At 39.4% G+C, this 20760-nt stretch overlaps 1 protein-coding gene across 2 annotated transcripts; it reads right to left on the bottom strand.

The window, feature by feature from the left end:
- Positions 1–15: 15 nt before the first annotated feature.
- strip2 (striatin interacting protein 2) lies at positions 16–19356 on the bottom strand. Of its 2 annotated transcripts, XM_058078393.1 has the most exons (22): positions 19056–19356; positions 15664–15733; positions 15326–15400; positions 13050–13184; positions 12851–12971; positions 12182–12250; positions 11818–11924; positions 11615–11742; positions 10692–10880; positions 10325–10375; positions 6886–7118; positions 6602–6667; positions 6455–6518; positions 6314–6385; positions 6157–6231; positions 5986–6083; positions 5009–5135; positions 4380–4480; positions 4211–4277; positions 4029–4133; positions 3755–3959; positions 16–1889 (listed from the first exon to the last, which is right to left on the bottom strand). In XM_058078393.1, exons 1-22 carry the CDS (start codon positions 19164–19166, stop codon positions 1639–1641), a joined length of 2520 nt encoding a protein of 839 aa, XP_057934376.1. In that variant the 5' UTR covers positions 19167–19356; the 3' UTR covers positions 16–1638. The 2 variants fall into 2 exon arrangements, with proteins under 2 accessions (XP_057934376.1, XP_057934377.1); XM_058078394.1 differs by lacking the exon at positions 10325–10375 and having other exon boundaries at positions 17–1889; positions 19056–19349.
- Positions 19357–20760: the final 1404 nt, after the last annotated feature.

The raw sequence follows: 20760 nt of genomic DNA, 5'->3' as shown, positions 1-20760 counted from the left end.
GATAATACATTCTAAATAGTTGAGGCATTTTAACACTTTCCATTTCACACTTAGCACTTCCGCCCCCGAAGCGGCGATCAAAGGACATATTTTTTTTAATGAAAATGTTTTCTTCTCATCAAAACAGTAGAAGAATAAAATATTCAGTTATTCCGTTGTACGCTGCAGAGAATATTGCATCAAAAATATGCACATTTTCTGACAAAAAACGGTAATATTTTCACATAAGACCATTAATGCAAAACAGGTTATTTGTGTGTGAGGAGGATACCCTCTTGTTTTTATGTTTGCAGAATATGAGGCAACCAACCATCATTTTTTTTACATTGTTTAATAAGGACCTGTCATGTTATGTATATGTCTTTATATTGAATAAAGCCTCACTGCTCTGTAATTCCATATTACCCTGTACAAATTGTTTCTTATACATACTGGAAATACTAGAGACAACCAATGCCTGTTTTCATAAATCTTTTTCAAGTAGAAAATAAATAACATTTTCATTAAAACATATGATTATGGAAACCATAGAAAGAAAGTAATAAAAATGGCAGTCATATTTGGCACAGAAATAACAACAGGACAGAGTATGAGAGATCATGAGCCAAGTAATAAAGCCTTTGCAATAAATTACCCGCATAAACCTGAGACTCTATATATTCTTATTCTGATACATTTCCTCCTTATGATGATAAAATAAAGGATAAAAAAAAGAGTGGCCATGCTACATTTGCACATACAGAAACGAATGACTCCTTGCGGCAAACAATGAGTTGGTTTGTCCACCGTTTTTGTTTGTGTGCTTCAGTGGAGACCATTCCCCGTAAGAGCTCCGGAGCGCTTGTTTTTTTGGCAAATCAGGTAGAAAAAAAATACACTTTAGTGGTGACAATACACTCATTGCACTCATGAAGGTGGTTCTACTGTGTTGTTGCCAGGGAGATTTAGTATTGGATGTAAATGACATCACTTCTGGTTTTCAAATCTTTAAAAAGAGGTGTACAAAGACCAGCTGAGGGCCATTTTTCACTCTTTCTATTGCAATAGAGAGTGAAAAATGGCTCCTAAACCTGCTAATGAGCAGGTTTAGCAACCAATATTTGGTAAGTTTGCAAGAATGCTGACGACCTAAAAAAGGCAATTAGGTGCCTAAATAGTAACAATTGTATTGATTATAGAATGTTTGATTCATTCAAATGTGAAGCATATAAAAGTGGCCCCCACACCTTTCAATTTTTCAAAAAATTTGGAAAATTAATTCGATTTACAGTTGATGTCTTGCTCCGGCAACACATTCAATTAAACAGTGCATGCTTCTATCACATTTGGACAATCAAAAAGCTTTTTCCAACCTTCAAAACATTAAAAACTTCCACAATCAACCAACAAACAGGCTTTGTGCGCTACAATGTAAGGAAAAATGATGTATAAAGACAAAGTGTATGAGAAAGGTAAACACATACTTTTGTAGAAATAAGTCAAAGCAGCACCAACGGCATAAAAAGAGACTGCATAAGAAGAGTGCAGGGGCAGTTCAAGTGGTTGCCAGATGTTTCTAATCAACCGCTACCTCAGTTCTTGGTGGTTTCATCCGCGTGCGCTCGGAGCAGCCATCTTTCCTGTTCATCCCCCCCCGCATCACTGCTCCTGCAGCAGCCCCTCCCACTCAATGGGCTGCGAGAAAACCTCCCTCTCTAGCCACATCTCGTAGCTGTAATGGAAGTCCTCGGGCAGGTCCACGCGCTGGCCCATCACACTCTGCAGGCAGTTGTCCACAGGCGCAAAGTCGCCGTTCTTGTTCTTGTCATACCGCCGGCTGTTGAATTTCTCGATGCTCTCACGCAGGGCGCACTCCTCCGCTTGGAAGTCCCAAGGTCGTGCGTCGATATCTGTAGAAAACATGAAAAATTTGTTGCCTCTTTCCTGCTTTTATTGTTTTTTGTTTTTTTTTACACTATGACTGCGACAGATCACTTGCTCTCCCGTGAGGGATGGTGACCCTGAAATGTCCCCTTCCCCTGTTCCTATGGCAACAGCATCCTGACTGTTCAGCAAAGGAGGGGAGGCTATAGGGAACATTCACACACAAACAAGAATACAAGCAAGCAGGCATGCAGACATCATTTATACAGTTAGTCTTTATTAACCCAAAAGGTCATGTTAACACATCCAGGGCGGGCGACAGGCACTGTTTTTTTTTATAGGGCTCTCTTCTCCATGGCTGCTTGTGTGTGTGTGAGAGAGAGAGCGCGCGCGAGAGAGAGAGAGAGCTCCCTGCAGTTTAGACCCGAAGCCGACTCTTGATGACAAAGATACAAGACAAGATCTTTCATTACAAGCTCATGACTCACTGTTTGCATCTCATTCATATGAACTGCTGCTGTGCTGTCACTACTAAGAAAACCCAGAAGAGACCCTCAGGACATTTTATGTGGTTCATGTTTTTATTTTCATTCTGTGTTGAATGAATATTAGCTCCAATTTGCCAGATGATAGTCATCTTTAAAACATCCCAGAACTGTCCTGTCTGCTCCTTAAGAGTGTTTTCATGTTGGGTAATAGTATACAGCATGTGTTATCATTTTTTCAGATTTAAAACAGCAGAGTTATGTAAGCATACTGGCCTTTAAAATGTTAAAATTCACAAAGTAAAATTAGTTTTTGATGCAACAAGAAAAGCTAAATCGTTTTTAAGGAGTGATCATATAAACATTCCATCCATGCATCCATTTTCTATGCCACTTATACTCATTAGGGTCACGTGCGTGGGTGCGCTGGAGCTGACCTGTGGTGGGAGGCGGGGTACACAATACATTGGTCGCCAGCCAATCGCATATAAATATTAATGTAATATTTTCACAGCAGTTTTTGGGAAGGAGACATTTGAGTGAGTATTTAAGGGGACTCTCAAAGGTTAATGTGTGCCAAAGTTGACTTATTTAAAGAGATAAAAAATTAACATACAATACAAGATTTTTACAGTTTTTGGGAAACTGACAATATGGTACTTTTGGTACTTTTTTGCCACGGGACCTTGAGTGTGAGTTCTTTCTATATGTGACACTGTAGGAAAAAACTCACAATATACAAATATCAATATTGCTGCCAGTTATTGACACCTCTCAGGATCTAATAATAAGTACTTTTGCAAAGAAAACATGGGTCAATGTAAAATTACTGATATTTAAATGTAATATTAAAAATGTAAATGTAAATGTAAATGTAAATGTAAATGTAAATGTAAATGTAAATGTAAATGTAAAATTTACAATATATATTTACATTTACAATATATATTTACTAAAACAATTAATTCATTCATTTTCTACCGCTTTTGCTCACGAGGGTCACGGGGGGTGCTGGAGCCTATCCGAGCTATCCTAGTCTTTTGGCGAGAGGCGGGGTACACCCTGGACAGGTGGCCAGCCAATCACAGGGCACATATAGACAAACAACCATTCACACTCACATTCATACCTATGGACAATTTGGAGTCGCCAATTAACCTAGCATGTTTTTGGAATGTGGGAGGAAACCGGAGTACCCGGAGAAAACCCACGCATGGACTGGGAGAACATGCAAACTCTACACAGAGATGGCCGAGGGTGGAATTGAACCCTAGTCTCCTAGCTGTGAGGTTTGCGCGCTAACCACTTGAGCGCCGTGCCGCCTAACTAAAACAATATGATTTTATATATATTTATATTTTCCCATCAGTTTTTGGGAGGGGGACAATGGAGTGAAGATATTTTACCGTTCCCGTAGGCCCAGTCATCATTGAGGCGGTGGCGGACCTTCTGGTAGATGGCCGACATCGTCTTCATATTGCTCTTCCTCCACTGCCGTCCCAGGTACTTTGTTTGGATCTTCAGCAGCTTTAGCACATAGAGTTGCATCATGGCCTGCTTGACCTTGAGCGCTCTCTTCAGGATGGGGGCTGACTTGAAAACCACCAACATCTGACAAAAGAAAAACAATAAGAAGACGGCGCGGGTGGTGTGAAACCTCGGAATTGCTAACTAGCTAACCATCGTCCGTGAATGCTTCCACTTTGTCAGCTTGTTGAGGGTTCGAAGCAGGTTAATGCAGGAGAACAGATTTCTCCAACAGAACTGGTTGCTGTCTCCCGCCTCCTGATTACAGACACAAAAACAGCACAACATTGACGTTGTTGTGCTGGGTTTCATTTGCTGCGGCTGTATGGACTCACCAGGCTTTCAGCAGTGAGCTCAGGCATCTCATGGACAGCACAGTGGGGGAAGTCCAACACACATATGCTGCATAAACACACATTAAAGACACATCCATTATTTGACATGATATAAGGAGCACGCTTTAGGTACAAATGTGCGGACAGGGGTGGATAAAATTTAGCCTACCTGTTTTTGGCACTGATATAAGACATGATGTTCTGGTTGAAGAACTTGAGGATGAGTGGGATACAGTTGGCAAACACCAGGTGCTGGGAGACTATTTCAAACTGCAAAGAAGGAGGAGGAGGTAGTGTGATGCTTTATTTGTTTTATTGGCTAAAAACATCTCCCTGTTTTATAATAACTCCTGTTTTGACCCTTGTTGCATATTACTAACAGAAAAGGTTTAGCTGCAGTGCATGTGGGCAGTGTCGCTTTCCTGCAGCAGAGGGCGCTACCACATTAAGCGTAAAGGGTAGCCAATTAAAAAAAGGACATGTGATGTTCACTCCTAGCAACAGAAATGCTGCATGTTCCTTTACTTGTCCAATAAAATGAGAGAATATCTTATTGGACACTGGCCAATATTCAGAAGGGTGTTTTAGAAGGGGATGCTGCAGTTTTTTCTGCTGGTGTCAGGCTGATGGACGGGATTTGAGAGTTGGTATGGAAATGAGGATGAAAGTAATGAGACTTTTGACCATGAAATCAGGTGGTGCATAGCATGAGAAGGGGGGGGGGGGGGTACACACACACACACACAGGTTAATGCAGAGAAGCGGTCTTGAGTAGGAGGGGAGTATTGTATGTCTAACCTGATAAATGTGGTTGAGCTTGAAGTGTTTGAGGAGCAGCAGCAACAGCGCCGATATGGCCTTGACGATGATTTCTTTGTGACGGTTGACGTCAATCCCCAGCTTCATGCTCTGGAGGACGGTGATTCTGAAGGAAAATATCAATATGCAATGCTGCTTTTGGAGCCTAATAATGATTTGGAGTGCATGAAAAAGTGAAACGGAAAACTCTCTCTGACAGCTGTATATCAATACATTTGAATATATCTGCATGGATTCACTACAAATAGAAGAATGTATTTCTTAACCACTTTGGTGCTACCGAAAAGCTAACAGAAACCCCCAAATTCCTTGTTTATCGTGGTTCATTGGTTCCAGACCCGCCCGAAATACAATTCATAATAAACATTAATAAACTGGATATTTTCATAGTAAGAGGACAGAAAACCTGTTTAGGATTTTCTAGATTTTCTGAATATAATTTTCAACACTATTAGAGCCCTCTAGATATGAAGTAACACCCCTATAGTCACCTTTACACTCATATTACTCAATATATTAGATATAATAAGAGATAATAAGTCATTTAAGACATAAATAAGATCCGTGCCCAAGTGTGTTTCAATAAATGTCTTCCAGGTGTGTGCACAGGAAGTGAAATCAGCACAGCACAGCCATAACAGTACCCCATGTGTTATTATTATGTTATGACCACGTTTGTGTCACTAGTGACACCTTGTGGCCTGTGTAGACTACAGTTCATACTGTAAATGCCTTGTATTGCTATAAACTGTATTTATATTTTAGTTCATTTAGAACAGGGGTAGACAAACTACAACCCGGGGGCCACATCTGGACCCCTGAGTGTTTGAATCCGGCCTGCCAGTTGCTTCCAAAGTATTTAAGTACAAAGTATTTATCAAAATTTTCAACATATATACAGCGAAAAGACTGACAGGACATATTTGGACAGAATTAGAACAGGTCGTCACACTTACGGCATCTCCTCAGGCAGCACATCAGCAAGAATGTTAATGGAGTCTGTTTTGGCTTTAGAGGTCGGTGCTGCAGCCAACAGCAGCTTGAGGAGGGCAATCTAACATGGAACGTGATTAAAAAGAAAAAAATCAAGATAGCCATACTGAATACAGCTTCATGCAGCTACTCACCACATATTGGGAGAGATTTGGAAGCATCCCCAGGTACAGCATCTCTGCAGGCGTCTCCTCCACATCCTCCTCGCCCTGTTGAGGAGAACACACATCACGGAGCAGCACATTTTTACTTTTATGGTATTTGGGTATTGGAAGGTGGTGAAAGACGGACCAGGCTGAATGGACACTGTTGTCGCTCCTCCTCACGCTTCATCTGCACCTCAGCGATGGAGATGTATTTGTGCTGAAGGAGATAGAATTGTTAACAAGGATGCTCGTGAAGATGACGTGTTTGGAGTACGCAGCTTCTCACCTGTTTGAGAGTCTTCACACTCTCATGGATGGGCCTGGGTAGGCCAACAAGGGTCTCAGTGTCACTATAGGACAATGTAATGATAGCACGTTGCGATACAGCACTATTAAAGGCAATGCAATCATTGATTGGCGGTGGAATACTCACTTTCCCAGAGTAAAGCCGATGAATTTGTTGCGACTTGTCTCCAGGAAGTGCTCAATATCTTTTTCCCTGCAGGTAGACAGACACTATTATTATTATTTTTAATTTTTTAATACATAATAGTATCAATAGGAAGATGGAAAGCATATTGCTGGAGATGAAGCAGAATATGTTAACTTCACACATACAGGATCATGGTGTGAAAGCTGCGTGGGATGTCATCTTTTTTTTTTTTGCGTCCTTAATAAGAGTTAATTGGGATTTAAAATGTCAGTGGTGTAACTAACCTGACTTTCGGAGCCCAAGGGAGACCCTTTGGGAAATTCACTCTCTCTGTCGGGGGTCGGAGAGGTGGCGGCGGAGGTGGGGGCTGGATGATGACGTCGCGATCCAAGGGGTCCACTTCGCCTTCGATGCCACTGTCTACGTCCTCAGGGTCCTCCTCCTCATCGCGGGCATCGTCGTTCTTGAAGGGGTCCCGCTCGTTGTATGTGTCCAAGCTGTCCTGTTTGACAAGCGGCTGGGGAAAGAGGGGGATAACACATATCATTTTAGTGCCCTGAATGGAAAAAGTAATAAAGCACTGTGGTTTATTGTCTTTATGCTGAAATACAGTACGACATTTTGCATTAAACCACATACATAATTCATATTTTCAATCTTTTTGCTACACTAGCAAGGTTGTATGAAAATACTTCCTGTCTTTTCCCTTTTAAGAATTCAACAATTAAAAAAATGTTTTCACAATATTTAACAATTTCCCTTGTGCATCAATAAAGTCTGCTTCAGTCTAAGCCTTAATGCTATGGGAAGTTAAGTTTTCTAGAGTACTGCACTATGACTTCCTGTTTTAATGCTACGCTATGCTAAGGTAAGCTAACCTAACAAGTGTCAAATGTGTATTGGGAGTAGAAACACTTCCTGTCTTAATGCTATGCTAAGCTAACAAGTGTGACAGCAGAAAGCCTTCTTGTTTTAATGCTATGGTAAGCTAACAAGTATCAAGGGTGTATTGGGAGTAGAAACACTTCCTGTCTTAATGCTATGCTAAGCTAACAAGTGTCAAGGGTGTATTGAAGTAGAAACACTTTGTGTCTTAATGCTATGCTAAGCTAAGAAGTATCAAGGGTGTATTGGGAGTAGAAACACTTCCTGTCTTAATGCTATGCTAAGCTAACAAGTGTGAGCACAGAAACCCTTTTTGTTTTAATGCTATGCTAAGCTAACAAGTATCAAGGGTGTATTGGGAGTAGAAACACTTCCTGTCTTAATGCTATGCTAAGCTAACAAGTGTCAAGGGTGTATTGGGAGTAGAAACACTTCCTGTCTTAATGCTATGCTAAGCTAACAAGTGTCAAGGGTGTATTGAAGTAAAAACACTTTGTGTCTTAATGCTATGCTAAGCTAAGAAGTATCAAGGATGTATTGGGAGTAGAAACACTTCCTGTCTTAATGCTATGCTAAGCTAACAAGTGTGAGCACAGAAACCCTTTTTGTTTTAATGCTATGCTAAGCTAACAAGTATCAAGGGTGTATTGGGAGTAGAAACACTTCCTGTCTTAATGCTATGCTAAGCTAACAAGTGTCAAGGGTGTATTGGGAGTAGAAACACTTCCTGTCTTAATGCTATTGTAAGCTAACAAGTGTCAAGGGTGTATTGGGATTAGAAACACTTCCTGTCTTAATGCTATTGTAAGCTAACAAGTGTCAAGGGTGTATTGGGATTAGAAACACTTCCTGTCTTAATGCTATGCTAAGCTAACAAGTGTCAAGAGTGTATTGGGAGTAGAAACACTTCCTGTTTTAATGCTATGCTAAGCTAACAAGCGTCAAGGGTGTATTGGGAGTAGAAACACTTCCTGTCTTAATGATATTCTCAAAGCAATCAGATGCTAAGATAAACTAAACTAACAAATGTCCAGCAAGAAATAAACAATTATTTTTTTTAAATGGCGAGACAGTTAAACAAATTATGACCCAAAATTGTAGTTAAAAGACAACTTTCCACAGCAAATGCAAGCAACATCTATGGTTTAACTTACCATACACATCTGCCATAAAACTGCAAACAAATCTCAATGCACTTAAAAACCGAGCTCTCATCTACAAGGAAATACAATGTGTAGCATTTCAAGCGTGACACACATAGGCACACACATCTCGGTTGTTGCTATAATGAATGACAATACAGTAAGTGCAAGCATCAGGCATGAGTCAGCGCTGTGGACATTAGTGGGTGCAGATGGTGTGCCACTGGTGGGACTCATTGAGGAGGACACATTCTCTATGAAGAAGCCATTCTCCATTCTCTGCTGTTGTGGGGACGTCGAGAGAGAGTGTTTTTCTATGAGGGTTAGGGGGCAACTGCATCACATGGCATGCATTGAAAGAGGTGGCCTGTCAATCAAATACCAGACACTTGAAGTGACTTCTTCGGTAAATGGATTTTAATGACGTTGACCCCTACTCCCGGTGTCTACAGTGCACTGAGGTAGCAATGTGATGGACACTACGTGGTGGTGGGTGTGGTGGTGGTGGTGCTACTACTGAGACTGGCAGCCAGCAAAGTCAGCCCTGCATCTCAAAGCCTGCCTCTGGACTGAGGTGGAGGAAGAGGAGGAAGTAAAAAGGGCAAGAAAGGTAGGTGCACACAGATTTGAATGAAATGAAAACAGACAACAGACAGGACAGGGGATGAACAGGGGGCGGTGATGGTATATTAGTATAATAACGGTATAATAAACCATTGTCCACTTTGCAAAAGTTAATAAATCATTCCTATTTTGTGGTTGAATGCGGCCTATTATTGGTCAAGGAATACCGCTATACATAAATTACTGAAATTAAGAATTTAACTAATTAACTAAAATACAAATATTGATATTGGTCACTAGGTGTCAGTAATGATAAACTGATGCGACACTCGTCAACGCAGAAAGTTAAAAAAAAAGGTAACCACAGCTCTAACTGATATCTGTCTATATCAGGGGTGTCCAAACTGCCACCTAGGGGCCATTTGCAGCCTTCTGCTTTTTTTTTATTGGCGCAGGACATATTCTAAAAATATAATTTAACAAGAAAAATAAAAACAACATAAAAAATGGAAAATGAAATTAAAATATAAAGAGTAATATTAAGGGAAGTAACATAAATTTGAAATATTGGAGAAAAAATACAAACAAAACAACGACTAAAGTTAGGTTGTGGGAAAGGTTATAATGTTAAGACAAAACAAATAATAAGAATAAAGTCAGGACTACAAGAAAAACAAAATATGCTGTAATTTCACAAAAATAAAGTCAAAATATAAAGAGAAAAAAAGTCATATTCTAATGAAAAAAATATTTCATGAAAAAAACGAAAAAGTCCTAATATTATGAGAAACAAACACATTTCTGGAAAATTAGGTTGGAGAAAAACTTCAAGTTATGAGAATATAATAGATTTAGGTTAGTTTTAATATTACCCCCAAAATTACAATGATTATTAAAGAAAAAAGCTGAAATATTTGGAAAAATAAAAACAATTACGATTCCTTTATCCCTGTGGCAATTCCTGAGTATACAAGAAGACACACATGTTAATGGACGAGTGTGTTGGTGCATCCCAGCATGAACGGATGAAGTTAGAGAGGAAGGGCGAGAGAAAAAGAGAGGTGGTGAGGGAGTGCAAAAATATAATAAAAGCTCGATGCAGAAAAAGGAGAGGGAATTTGCGGGTCAAGACCTGCTTCTTGGGAAAGGGACTGTCTCCTTCCAAGCTATCAACAAAGGCACTCTGTGGGGACACAAGGAAGAGGGGCAATGAGAAACCAGTTGGAGGGCGAACCTAAGCGTCCCATCATTTTTGGCCTAGGCATCGTTGGAGTTGAGAAGGATCGCTTTCATGGAATGAAAAGTAAGTGTTAGTCTTGTGTGTATGAACTGTTAGCACTAATAATGCTGTTAGTATCTCATGAAGAAGCCAGCAGGTGGAGGTGCTAGTTTATTTTTGTGTTTAGAACTGTATTGGAAAATATGATTCTTACGCTAAGTGTGTGTGTGTGTTTGTGTGTCCAATGTTGGCTTTGTGGGTGGCTGTGGGGGTTCTATACCCTTCGACTGCGCCGCCCTCTTTTCTGCTGCTGCTGCTGCTCGATGAGCTCCATGGCGGAGGCCGGCGGTGAGGCCGCCCTCATGGCCCTCACCACCTTGATGCTGTCCTCAGGGAGCGGGGGAAGGTTGAGACGCTCACGGCCCCGCACCTTCATCTCCTGGAGTTCCTCGAAACCCCCCAGGGTAAACTGGAAGAGGAGGATATTGTGCTTTTATTTACTTACGTCATGTTTTGGAATGAAGCACGCAGGCCTCACAGCGAGTAGACCTGAGTTCGATTGCACGTTTGGTCATCTCTGTGTGGAGTTTGCATGTTCTCCCCGTGCATGCGTGGGTTTTCTCCGGGTACTGCGGTTTCCTCCCACATTCCAAAAACATGCTAGGTTGATTGGCGACCCCGACGAATGGTTGTTTGTTTATATGTGTTTATATGTTTATATGTGACCTGTGATTGGCTGGCCACCAGTCCAGGGTGCACCCCGCGTCTCGCCCAAAGACAGCTGGAATAGGCTCCAGCACCCCCTGCAATCCTTGTGAGGATAAGCGGTAGAAAATCAATGAACAAATGTTTTGGTGTGAATTGGCGACTCCAAATTGTCCATAGGTATGAATGTGAGTGTGAATGGTTGTTTGTCTATATGTGCCCTGTGATTGGCTGGCGATCAGTCCAGTTTGTACCCCGCCTCTCGCTCCACCATACCCGTAACCCAACTGAGGATAAGCGGCATTGAAAACAGGTGGATGTGTTGTGTTGCATTGTATCATATTAAAAGTATTTATTCATGTAGTTTAGACGGGAAAGACAATAGAAATACATTTTTGTGTAAAATACAGCATATGAAATAAATGAATTATCTTTCTGGGGGGGGGGGGGTATCTCATTGACCATAGCTGTAGCCGTGATATAGATTATCCTACTAACCAGTATGGTCTTCCATAAGAGCAGCAGAACTTTCTTCATGGGGAAATGTGGTGCATTCATGCTGCAGAACTTGGTCACCATGGTGAAGAGGAGCAGGGCAAAAGGCTCGCCGTTGTACAGAGGCGCACCTGGATGGGATGAATGGTCAATATCTTAAAAAAGCGTACGTCACACTAACCCATTTAGCAGTATGTTTCACACACCGAGCTCATTCTTGAAAGCCTCCCTGGCTGCTCTCCACTCCGGTCTGTCATCCTCCGTGTGAACCCGAATGGTCTCCACCATCAGGTACATGATACTCAGCAGCACCCTATCACACGTTAAACAGGAAATTCTCTGCAAAAGTGCAACAGTGGAGTGCAGGTGTTTGTTCTTCTCACTTTGCTTTAATAATGTGGTATTTTTTTTTTTTTTAAGCCTCAATTAAGCGGAAATATGCAGCTGTAGCCTGTAATTATTTGGAAGCGGGTGGACAAAATATACAATTAGTTTGCAAATTAGGTGTACAAACAACAACACGGGCTATTATTATGCGAATATGTGAGCGTGCTGTCAAATAAGATTTACCTGAGCTCTGTGCTGTCTGCAAGAGAGATGGCAGGCTTCCTCACGGCGCTGCTGCACGCCTGATTGTTACTACAAACACATATTTACATATTATTTGACTTATTAGGAGGTAAAGTCCTCACATTTCAGCAGTCAAGTTATACAGCAGTATAGAATTACTATCCGCAGACGTTATTGTCAAAATAACTGGTAACACAAGTGAGTAGCAAGATTACTGTCTTTTCCACGGTCAAATATGGTGGTGGTAGTGTCGCTGTCTGGGGCTGCACGAGTGCTGCCGGCACAGGGGGGAGCAGCGGTTCTTTGAGGACAGACATTGTGACATTCTGAAGCCGGATCTAATCTATTCTCAACTGAGCAAGTGTGCGTGTGGTGAAGCTAATCGCTAGCCGGCTAGCTAGTGTGGTGTGGTGAGGGGTCACTATGCAAGCAACGTAATTCTTCGACATAATGTTAACAATAATAATAATGTTGCTGTAGCTTGTCCATATGCAGGTCAAATCTCACATCAAATTTCCAAAAGTAGTGCAGTCTGGCTTTAAAAGCTAGTTTTCACCAATTCATGCAATAATTTATGTTTTTAGTGCATGTAAACATATTTTTTGATACCTGACAACATTATTAATACTCCATCCTTCCTAATTGTGTTAAGAAGTCTTGATGTCTCACTCTATCTCCATGCTGAGAAGCTCCAGCAGCGCCGTGAAGATGCCCATGTCGTACAATAGGAAGACATTGTGTCTGGACCAACGGAGCACATCTACCTCCGCGTCACACTCGTCAAACACTCCTGCACACAAACACGTCATTCTAGATCCCACATGAATAGATGGAGAGTTAGGTCTATAGAGTTTTTAGAGCCACATACCCTGAGCTAGGTAGAGGATGGCCCGGGCCACCTTCAGTCTCTTGTCTCTGTCGGTCACCTCCAGAGCATCCAGGAGTCTCATCACGTAGGCACGCTGCTCATCGGCGCTCAGATCAATCCACCTGCGGCCTCGGGCTGTGTAGGCAAACATGGCAGTCAAGGTCATGCATTATTAATGACACGATAGGTGAACATTAGGTACACTTGCAGTTCAATTATTATGATTTCTGTGGTTCAATACTAGGAACAGGTCAGCACTGCAATAAACAGCCATAATAAGAAAACATAATACACAGTAGTCAGGATATAGGATCATTTTCCTGTATATCCTGTATATAAACACTTACCACTATCATGCTAGGTGTTAGCATGCTGATTTTAGATTAGCATTGCTAGCATGCTAATATTAGCACAGTGGCATGCTAGGTGTTAGCAAGTGAACATTAGTATGCTATTAATTTTTGCTATTTTAATGGGTAGACACATCCTGTATATAAACACTTACCATTATCATGCTAGGTGTTAGCATGCTGATTTTAGATTAGCATTGCTAGCATGCTAATATTAGCACAGTGGTATTTTTAACTGTTTTCAAGGATAGACACTTATGTGAACACTTAGCATTATCATGCTACGTGTTAGCATGCTAACATTAGCAAATGAACATAACTCGCATGCTAACATTAGCATACTAGCATTTTTTGTGATATTCATGAATATGAAATTAAGCAGACACCTAGCGCTATCATGCTAGCTGTTAGCATTCTAATATTAGCATGCCAACATAATCATACCAACATTTTTAGCATTTGCAGAGGTAGCAATTTGCAGAGGTAGCAAAACACCAGCAACCAGTGCTGGTGTTAGCATGCTAATGTTAGCATGTTAACATTGATCGCATTCTTTAAGTCGTTCAAACTCTGTCAATGAATGTAAATATATAGATAAAATAAATGTAGGATCAATATTTATGATGTAAATCACAATATTTGGGAAACATGGTGCTTGGCAGAGGTCTGCGCCGAAATTAGGCGTATGATGTGAGTCAAATGGTACACACGCACAACAATGTACATGAAAAGCAAACACACACACACTAATGAAAAGATCTGGGCACTATCTCTGCACAACAGAAAGCGCTCATCTAATCCTGCTATTCATTCAGCTTACAGAGATAAAAGAGACTCTCTTTCAGCACTGCTACTGGAATAGGGAAGGCCTTGCCGGCATTTGCAGTTAAAGCCTACAGAGAAAGGTATGGAAGACACTGCATGTTGAGCTCTAGCGCTAGGCAAGGCAAAGATGTCATCCCACCCTGTAGTGCAATATGAATTTCAGTCCTTAGGAGGATGAAGCTTTCCGGCTTAAAAAGCAGCTAGATTTGACGAGCCGGATCCCATCATTTCACACTAAGCAGCTTAACACTAGAAACAAAACCTTACTGCTTTGCACCTCTTTGCTGGGAAAATGTCAAAAATGATAATAATTCAATGATACTGCATGGACTTGACTATAAGACAGCATTTTTTTCCCTTTTGAAAAGTCTGAAAAAGACAAGTAATTGTCCACATAATACCTACATATATTGACACCTCTGTTCATCGATATGATGATATATTCCATGTACAATGCTGTGTACATTTTCCTTAAAACCAGCGTTCACTTACGCGGAGTTCCGGAGTTCACGTCAACAGGCATCGTAAAATACTTGTTTACATTAACAAGCGGTAAGACACAACGCAGCCACACCAGCATGCTCTGCTAAACTAAGCTAACCCCGCTACATTCCATTCACGCTACATAAAAGAGGAGTTTTGAAGTTTCTTGTCCAACTTTTTCTGGTGTTTCTAGTCACCGTTTCGACAAGTTTATTTCGGGAGGTGGTGGGCGAGTGTTTGTGATGAGCGGTCCGCCCGGGGAAATACTTCCCCACACAAATGTTCCTTCTCCAAATGATGACAGCATTCCATTCGCATGATGTCAATTTTGCATTCAATAGTAGATTCCGTTTTTATTGGCCAATTCCGAAATTGGTGGTGTCAAAGAACTTCTTCCTCAGCGAGTCAGAGCTTTTCTTCCTGTCACTCACACACACACCAGTGACCTGGGAAGTCGGTGTCAAACAGCAAGCCAGCAAGCCAGAGGTTAACAACAAGCAGCAGTCCGGAATATTCAAAATACCCACACATATTTTTGTGCTTATCATCGTTATTAGGCAAGAAACATATCAAGTTTGACATATAACGACAAAGACGAAACACAAAGGCCAGAAATACCATGGCTCCTGAAGTCCTCTTCAAAGTAGTCTCTATTCAAAGCAAACTCCGGCTCCTCCGTGTAACTGTAAAGCTCTGCGGATCAGAAAGACAAATGGTGAAAAAATAATAATACTGCGACACAAAACAAACATAAGCTACAAGTCACGTTAGTCACTATGTCTGCTGAAATTCACCATAAAAGTCAAAGACATGTGTTAAGTCATGCTAGCAGTAAAGCATTCACATGAATGCTATTATACAGTATATATAACATATGAATATAGCCCCATTATATATTTGCCTATACAGTATCATAGATACAGTACAAAAATAGATTTTTCAGGTGAAGTCTGTACCTGAGAGTTCAGCCGTGAGCGTGTCCGTGTCTCCATATTCAAACTCCAAGTTGGGAGACTCCATGGAGCTCTGCAAGGGGATAGGAAGATGTAACATTTTGCTGATTAAATTCCGCCTTGCCGCTGATAATAATGCTCAGTTTATTGACATAATGTGAAGATGTTCGCAACAGGAAGCAAGCAGTCATACGCCCCAGGCAACACGTAACTTTCATACAATGATGTGTATATGCACATTTAACTGCAAACAGAACAAGTCAAGAGTGACGAAGGGTGGATGGATGCTTTGTTTACTTTTGGTGGGACTGTTGTCCTTAAGGCATTACAAACGTTTCATTTCAGTTTTATGATATTAGCTGCTGTCAGCGCTGGAATGTGTTGGACGCAATGAAAGAAGTGCTGGCTAAATGCTAGTAAATAATTATGCAGCTATATTCCTATAGTAACATTGAAAAATACAGCAAAAAGTAGTAATCATTTTATAGCAGTTCATAAAAGATACATAAAAAATATATACTTATTAAATACAATTTAGAACATAATTTTAAAAAATACTGATTACTTTTGTACTTAATAAAATAATTAAAATAACTAGAATTGTGAAAAATAGAATAAAGAAAAATTAAAATATTGAATACAATTTGTATCATTAAAAAAAGTCAACAAAATAGCTAAAATAAAAACATTAAAAAATGAATAAATGTTTGTTAATAATTAAAGATAAATAGATTTTTTTTAATTTACAAAGTAAAAATACTGATTAGTTTTATAGTAGTAAATCAAAGAGACTATCAAAAATTAATCAATACAATTTTGATAATAATTTAAAAAATACTGTATTATTTAAAAAATATTAATTAAATGACATTAATTTAAAAATGCTGATTAGTTTTATACCAGTAAATAAAATAGCTAAAATAAAATCAAAGCTATCAAAAATAATGAATAAAATGTTAATAATTTTCATAACACCGATTCGTGTGATATTAGTAAAATAAAAATGAATGAAATGATACTAATTTCAACTATACTACTCAAGAAAACAGCTAAGCTAAGAAAAAATATAAAAATAATTTATACAAATTTGTTTAAATTTCTTTAAATACTGGATATTAGTGCTATATTCATAAAAAAACACAAACTGAATAACATTTTGATATTTATATAAAAACACTTAATAGTTTTATACTAGCTCAATAAATAATTAACTAATAAATATAATGTCTTATGTGCACTTTGCAAAACTGTTACTGTTGTGCAATGAGGACTAGTGAATGGTTTATTATCAATATTATGAAATAGCTCCCAACATCACAATTTAGCATACATTTTGTATGATTATAATTATCTGGGCTCAATTCTTAAGTTGGTGGTTCTCCTGCTGCTACTCGCCCACTCAGGTTGAGCAAATGCACAAAACCCACAACAACGTGGTGTTTTTTTTCTTCATGTTTTTAATATTTGAAGATAATCCCAGACTAAAAATTGGATGTGGTATCAGTAGATGATTTTAAATGATATTAGAACAGACAGGCTCTCATAAAAAAAGTTTTCAATTTTCCTTTTTCGTCATTGTTTTCCTTGAATGCGGTCCTAAACCAGTGTGCAAACATGCTGTCAAAGCAATGGAAGCCTTCACGCCGCAAATCCACACGCCAGCTCCAGTGGCCATATGCCTGACGGACAACATGGCAGCACATAAATGATCGAGCGTGTCATTGAATGCAGCTGAGGCCAGACAGTCGCAGCATAACACATGGTGTTGGCGTCAAGTGCTTCATTCATCCAAGAACCTTCATCCACGCAGCCTCCACAAAGCCACCAGATGAATATGCTCCAGTTCACTCCAATGTGGCAAGATAAGGGTGAATGATGCCTGGCCTTCCCTGCAGCCCAGGAGCACATTGCATTTTTCATGAGGGCACGAACAATCATGGAGTGCAGAGCCGTTTCTGATATTTTGCCCATCCTATGTAGCTTAGAAAGTTAACTGGAAATAAATGGAAACACCTCCATCTATGTGTAACGTCTTTATTCAGTGTTATGTGTCATTACACTAGACCTGCGGGTGGACCTATTGAAGCACTTCTCAATACACAATTTAGTTTTAGTTTTACACAATTTAGCTGATTTTAAAATACAATTTAGTCTATAGAAATAGCTAAAATGTTATTAAAACTACCATAATTAAAATAATGAAAATTTTATCATGCAAAATATTAGTAAATAAAAATAAAATGTATTTTTTTAAACTATTCAACCAAGATAATAATTTAAAAAATGAATGTTGTACTGAATGAAAATAATAATAATTATTATTATATAAATAAATAAATTAATTAAAATATATTAAAAAAAGAATTCTGATAATTTCAAAAATACAGAATATTAGTTTAAAAACATAAAATAATATTCTGGATTCTAGAAAAATAAAATAAAATTCAGTAATTTTAAAATACTGATTAGTTTATGCTAGTCTATAAGAATAGATCAATAAAATATGAAAAAGCAATAACTCGTAATTCACTAAAATAGAGGACTATAAAAACAAGTTCAAGCATTCATTTAAAATAAAAAAATACGCACTTTAAGAAAACTGGGAAAAATAATATAATGAAGATAATTGGAAATAGTGAATATTAGATTGCTGCTCATTAACGAATACATAAAATATGAGCACAAATTCAAATAAATACTAACAATGGTAACATTTAGACTTTTTAAAAATATTTTTTAGTAGTTAATACAAATTACGAATGCAATAACTATATAATTAAAGAATACTAAATATGACTTTTAAATACAATACTACAAAAAAAACAAATCAATCATTTCAAAATGCATGATAGAAGTCCAAAGATACTGTGGGTTCAACATGAACACAAGGAAGCTTTAAAAAATATAACCTTAAAAGTGTAGAAGTTATTCTTTAATAGGTGATGCTTAGTCACGTGACCTTCCAACTGTTCAAACCGAGCCAAAATGTCAAACGAAGGGCGGTCTGCACACCATCCAACATTTATTGTGAGGAGAAGCTGTGGTTGAGTGACAGCCCCAATAAAGCCAATCATCATCACTACTGTTATTAAGAACGAAGCGCCAATGTATGATAGCTAGAGAGTGGACAATATAAATATTGGATGCCAGCCAGCTATGCTCCCGCAGCAAGCAGCCACATATCACCACCGCTGGAGGATTACGACCAGGTTATTTTTAGGAGCCGGTTGCCAAAATAACATGTCGCTCCACCTCAGCCCGTCTGCATGCATGCTTTCGAGAGAAGACCCTCGTTAGAATGGAAAAGCTGCCTTAAAAGCTCCCCAGCAACAACCACAACACACACACACACGAAAATGTAGTTTCCCATGATACGTAAACGTCTCTCCATTTACCTCCGACTCCTTCTGCTGATCCTTGAACACCTCTTTCCCTTTCGACTTCAGCCTGTCGCCGTTATCGTTCAGGTTATTCAGCAAAGGTACCTCCATGTCCTCCGCCTGCATCTTTACTTGACGGCCGCCAAGGGGCTAAGAGAGCATGCCGGGCGGCGGAGACACAACCGGAGCAGCCGGAGGACAAGTTGACAGGAGGTTGTCCTCGTCGCGTTCGCGCCCCTTTGCTTTTTAACGTGTGTTTGATTCGTTGTCCCTGTTCGCCTCGGGGGGCGGGGCTCGATAGGAATGATGACAGTCGAACGACACATGGGGGGAAAAAAGCATTTAAAAACACATTTAATTCATCTTCAAAGTGAATAACGTGTAATCCCGCAAGATAAGACTACAAAATGATTTTAAAAAAGTCAACTTGTCAAAAAAAGGCTGTAAATATATTTATATGTATTTATGTATATATTTAGACATCTTAGGGAGTTAGCGCTAAAGCTAATTTTCAAGTCATATTTGGATGTGTTGAGTAATGATATGCGGTCGGTAAGATTTACCAGAAGTTATTAATTTTAAAATGCAAAAAAAAGTGTTTAGTGACAAAAAAAATGTCCCATTGAAAATGTACAAAATTATTTTGTAATGTGTAGAAAAATTCATGTAAATATAGCCGTTGATAATTCAGGCATCTCAGGGACGAATAATAATAATAATTGAATGAAATAATTCAATAACAAAAATAACATAATATAATATTTGCAGGAAGGGGACATTTTTCATCACCTTTTTCAACTACAATAGTGCACACCCCTATCTTGTTGGGATTTCACATTTTGTCCCCCGTTTGACACCGTATGCTGACAACCTCCGCACACATCCTGCCAAGGGAAAGCCTCTTAAGGTGACACGAGGGGACGGTCGCGCATGCCGGAGCAGCAAGGGCGGGGTGATGGTGGGTTGTCGCTGAATCAATTAAAAACAGTAAACAAAAAGGTCAGTGTCTCGGTCGGAGATAAATAAAGGCTGACAGTCAGCTGAGGCTTGGATGAGGTCACCCAGGCCATGACGGACGTCGGCAGCTGCATGTCCACGCGTACATCCCCCCCCCAACCCCATGCAAGAAACATCACAAAGTTATCCCGTTTTTGTACATCTTTATTGGAGATTACAGATTATTGCTCATCATCTACCACGTTGTTGCAATATTTAAACTTCTCTTAATTAGACAACTTAAAACATGTTGGAGGATTTACAACAATAAATACAGGAGATGATTTCTTTTTTTTTTCCATCCTACATTTTAAAATCAACATATCTGCGTATAGTATGTATATTTTATATACATAAATGATGCTGGTGTCACCCCCGTGTTGAAATAAAATAAAAAAAGGTATATCCCCGCCCTAAAGGCTGGGATCCTGAGGCAGCTGTTCAACAGGCACGCACACACACATTCTCTTAACACTCAAACTCAAGAACAGGGGTGTCCAAACTTTTTCCACTGAGGGCCATTTTGATACATTTTGTACATTAAATACACTACAACCAATCTAATGTAAATTCTAATGAATGCAAAGCTATGTGTTATAGGTGGTAAAGCAAATATCTAATTATATACATGGTATCTATCTCATTGGTTTTATTTTTAGGATGTGCTGCCAGGACAAAAATGGCCCCCGGGCAGCACTTTGGACACCCCTGCTCCAGGAAAAAG

Source organism: Doryrhamphus excisus, chromosome 7, assembly GCF_030265055.1.
Source record: "Doryrhamphus excisus isolate RoL2022-K1 chromosome 7, RoL_Dexc_1.0, whole genome shotgun sequence".
NCBI lineage: Eukaryota > Metazoa > Chordata > Actinopteri > Syngnathiformes > Syngnathidae > Doryrhamphus > Doryrhamphus excisus.
Note: the sequence above shows the minus strand (reverse complement) of the source record. Positions and strands in the feature narration are given on the sequence as shown.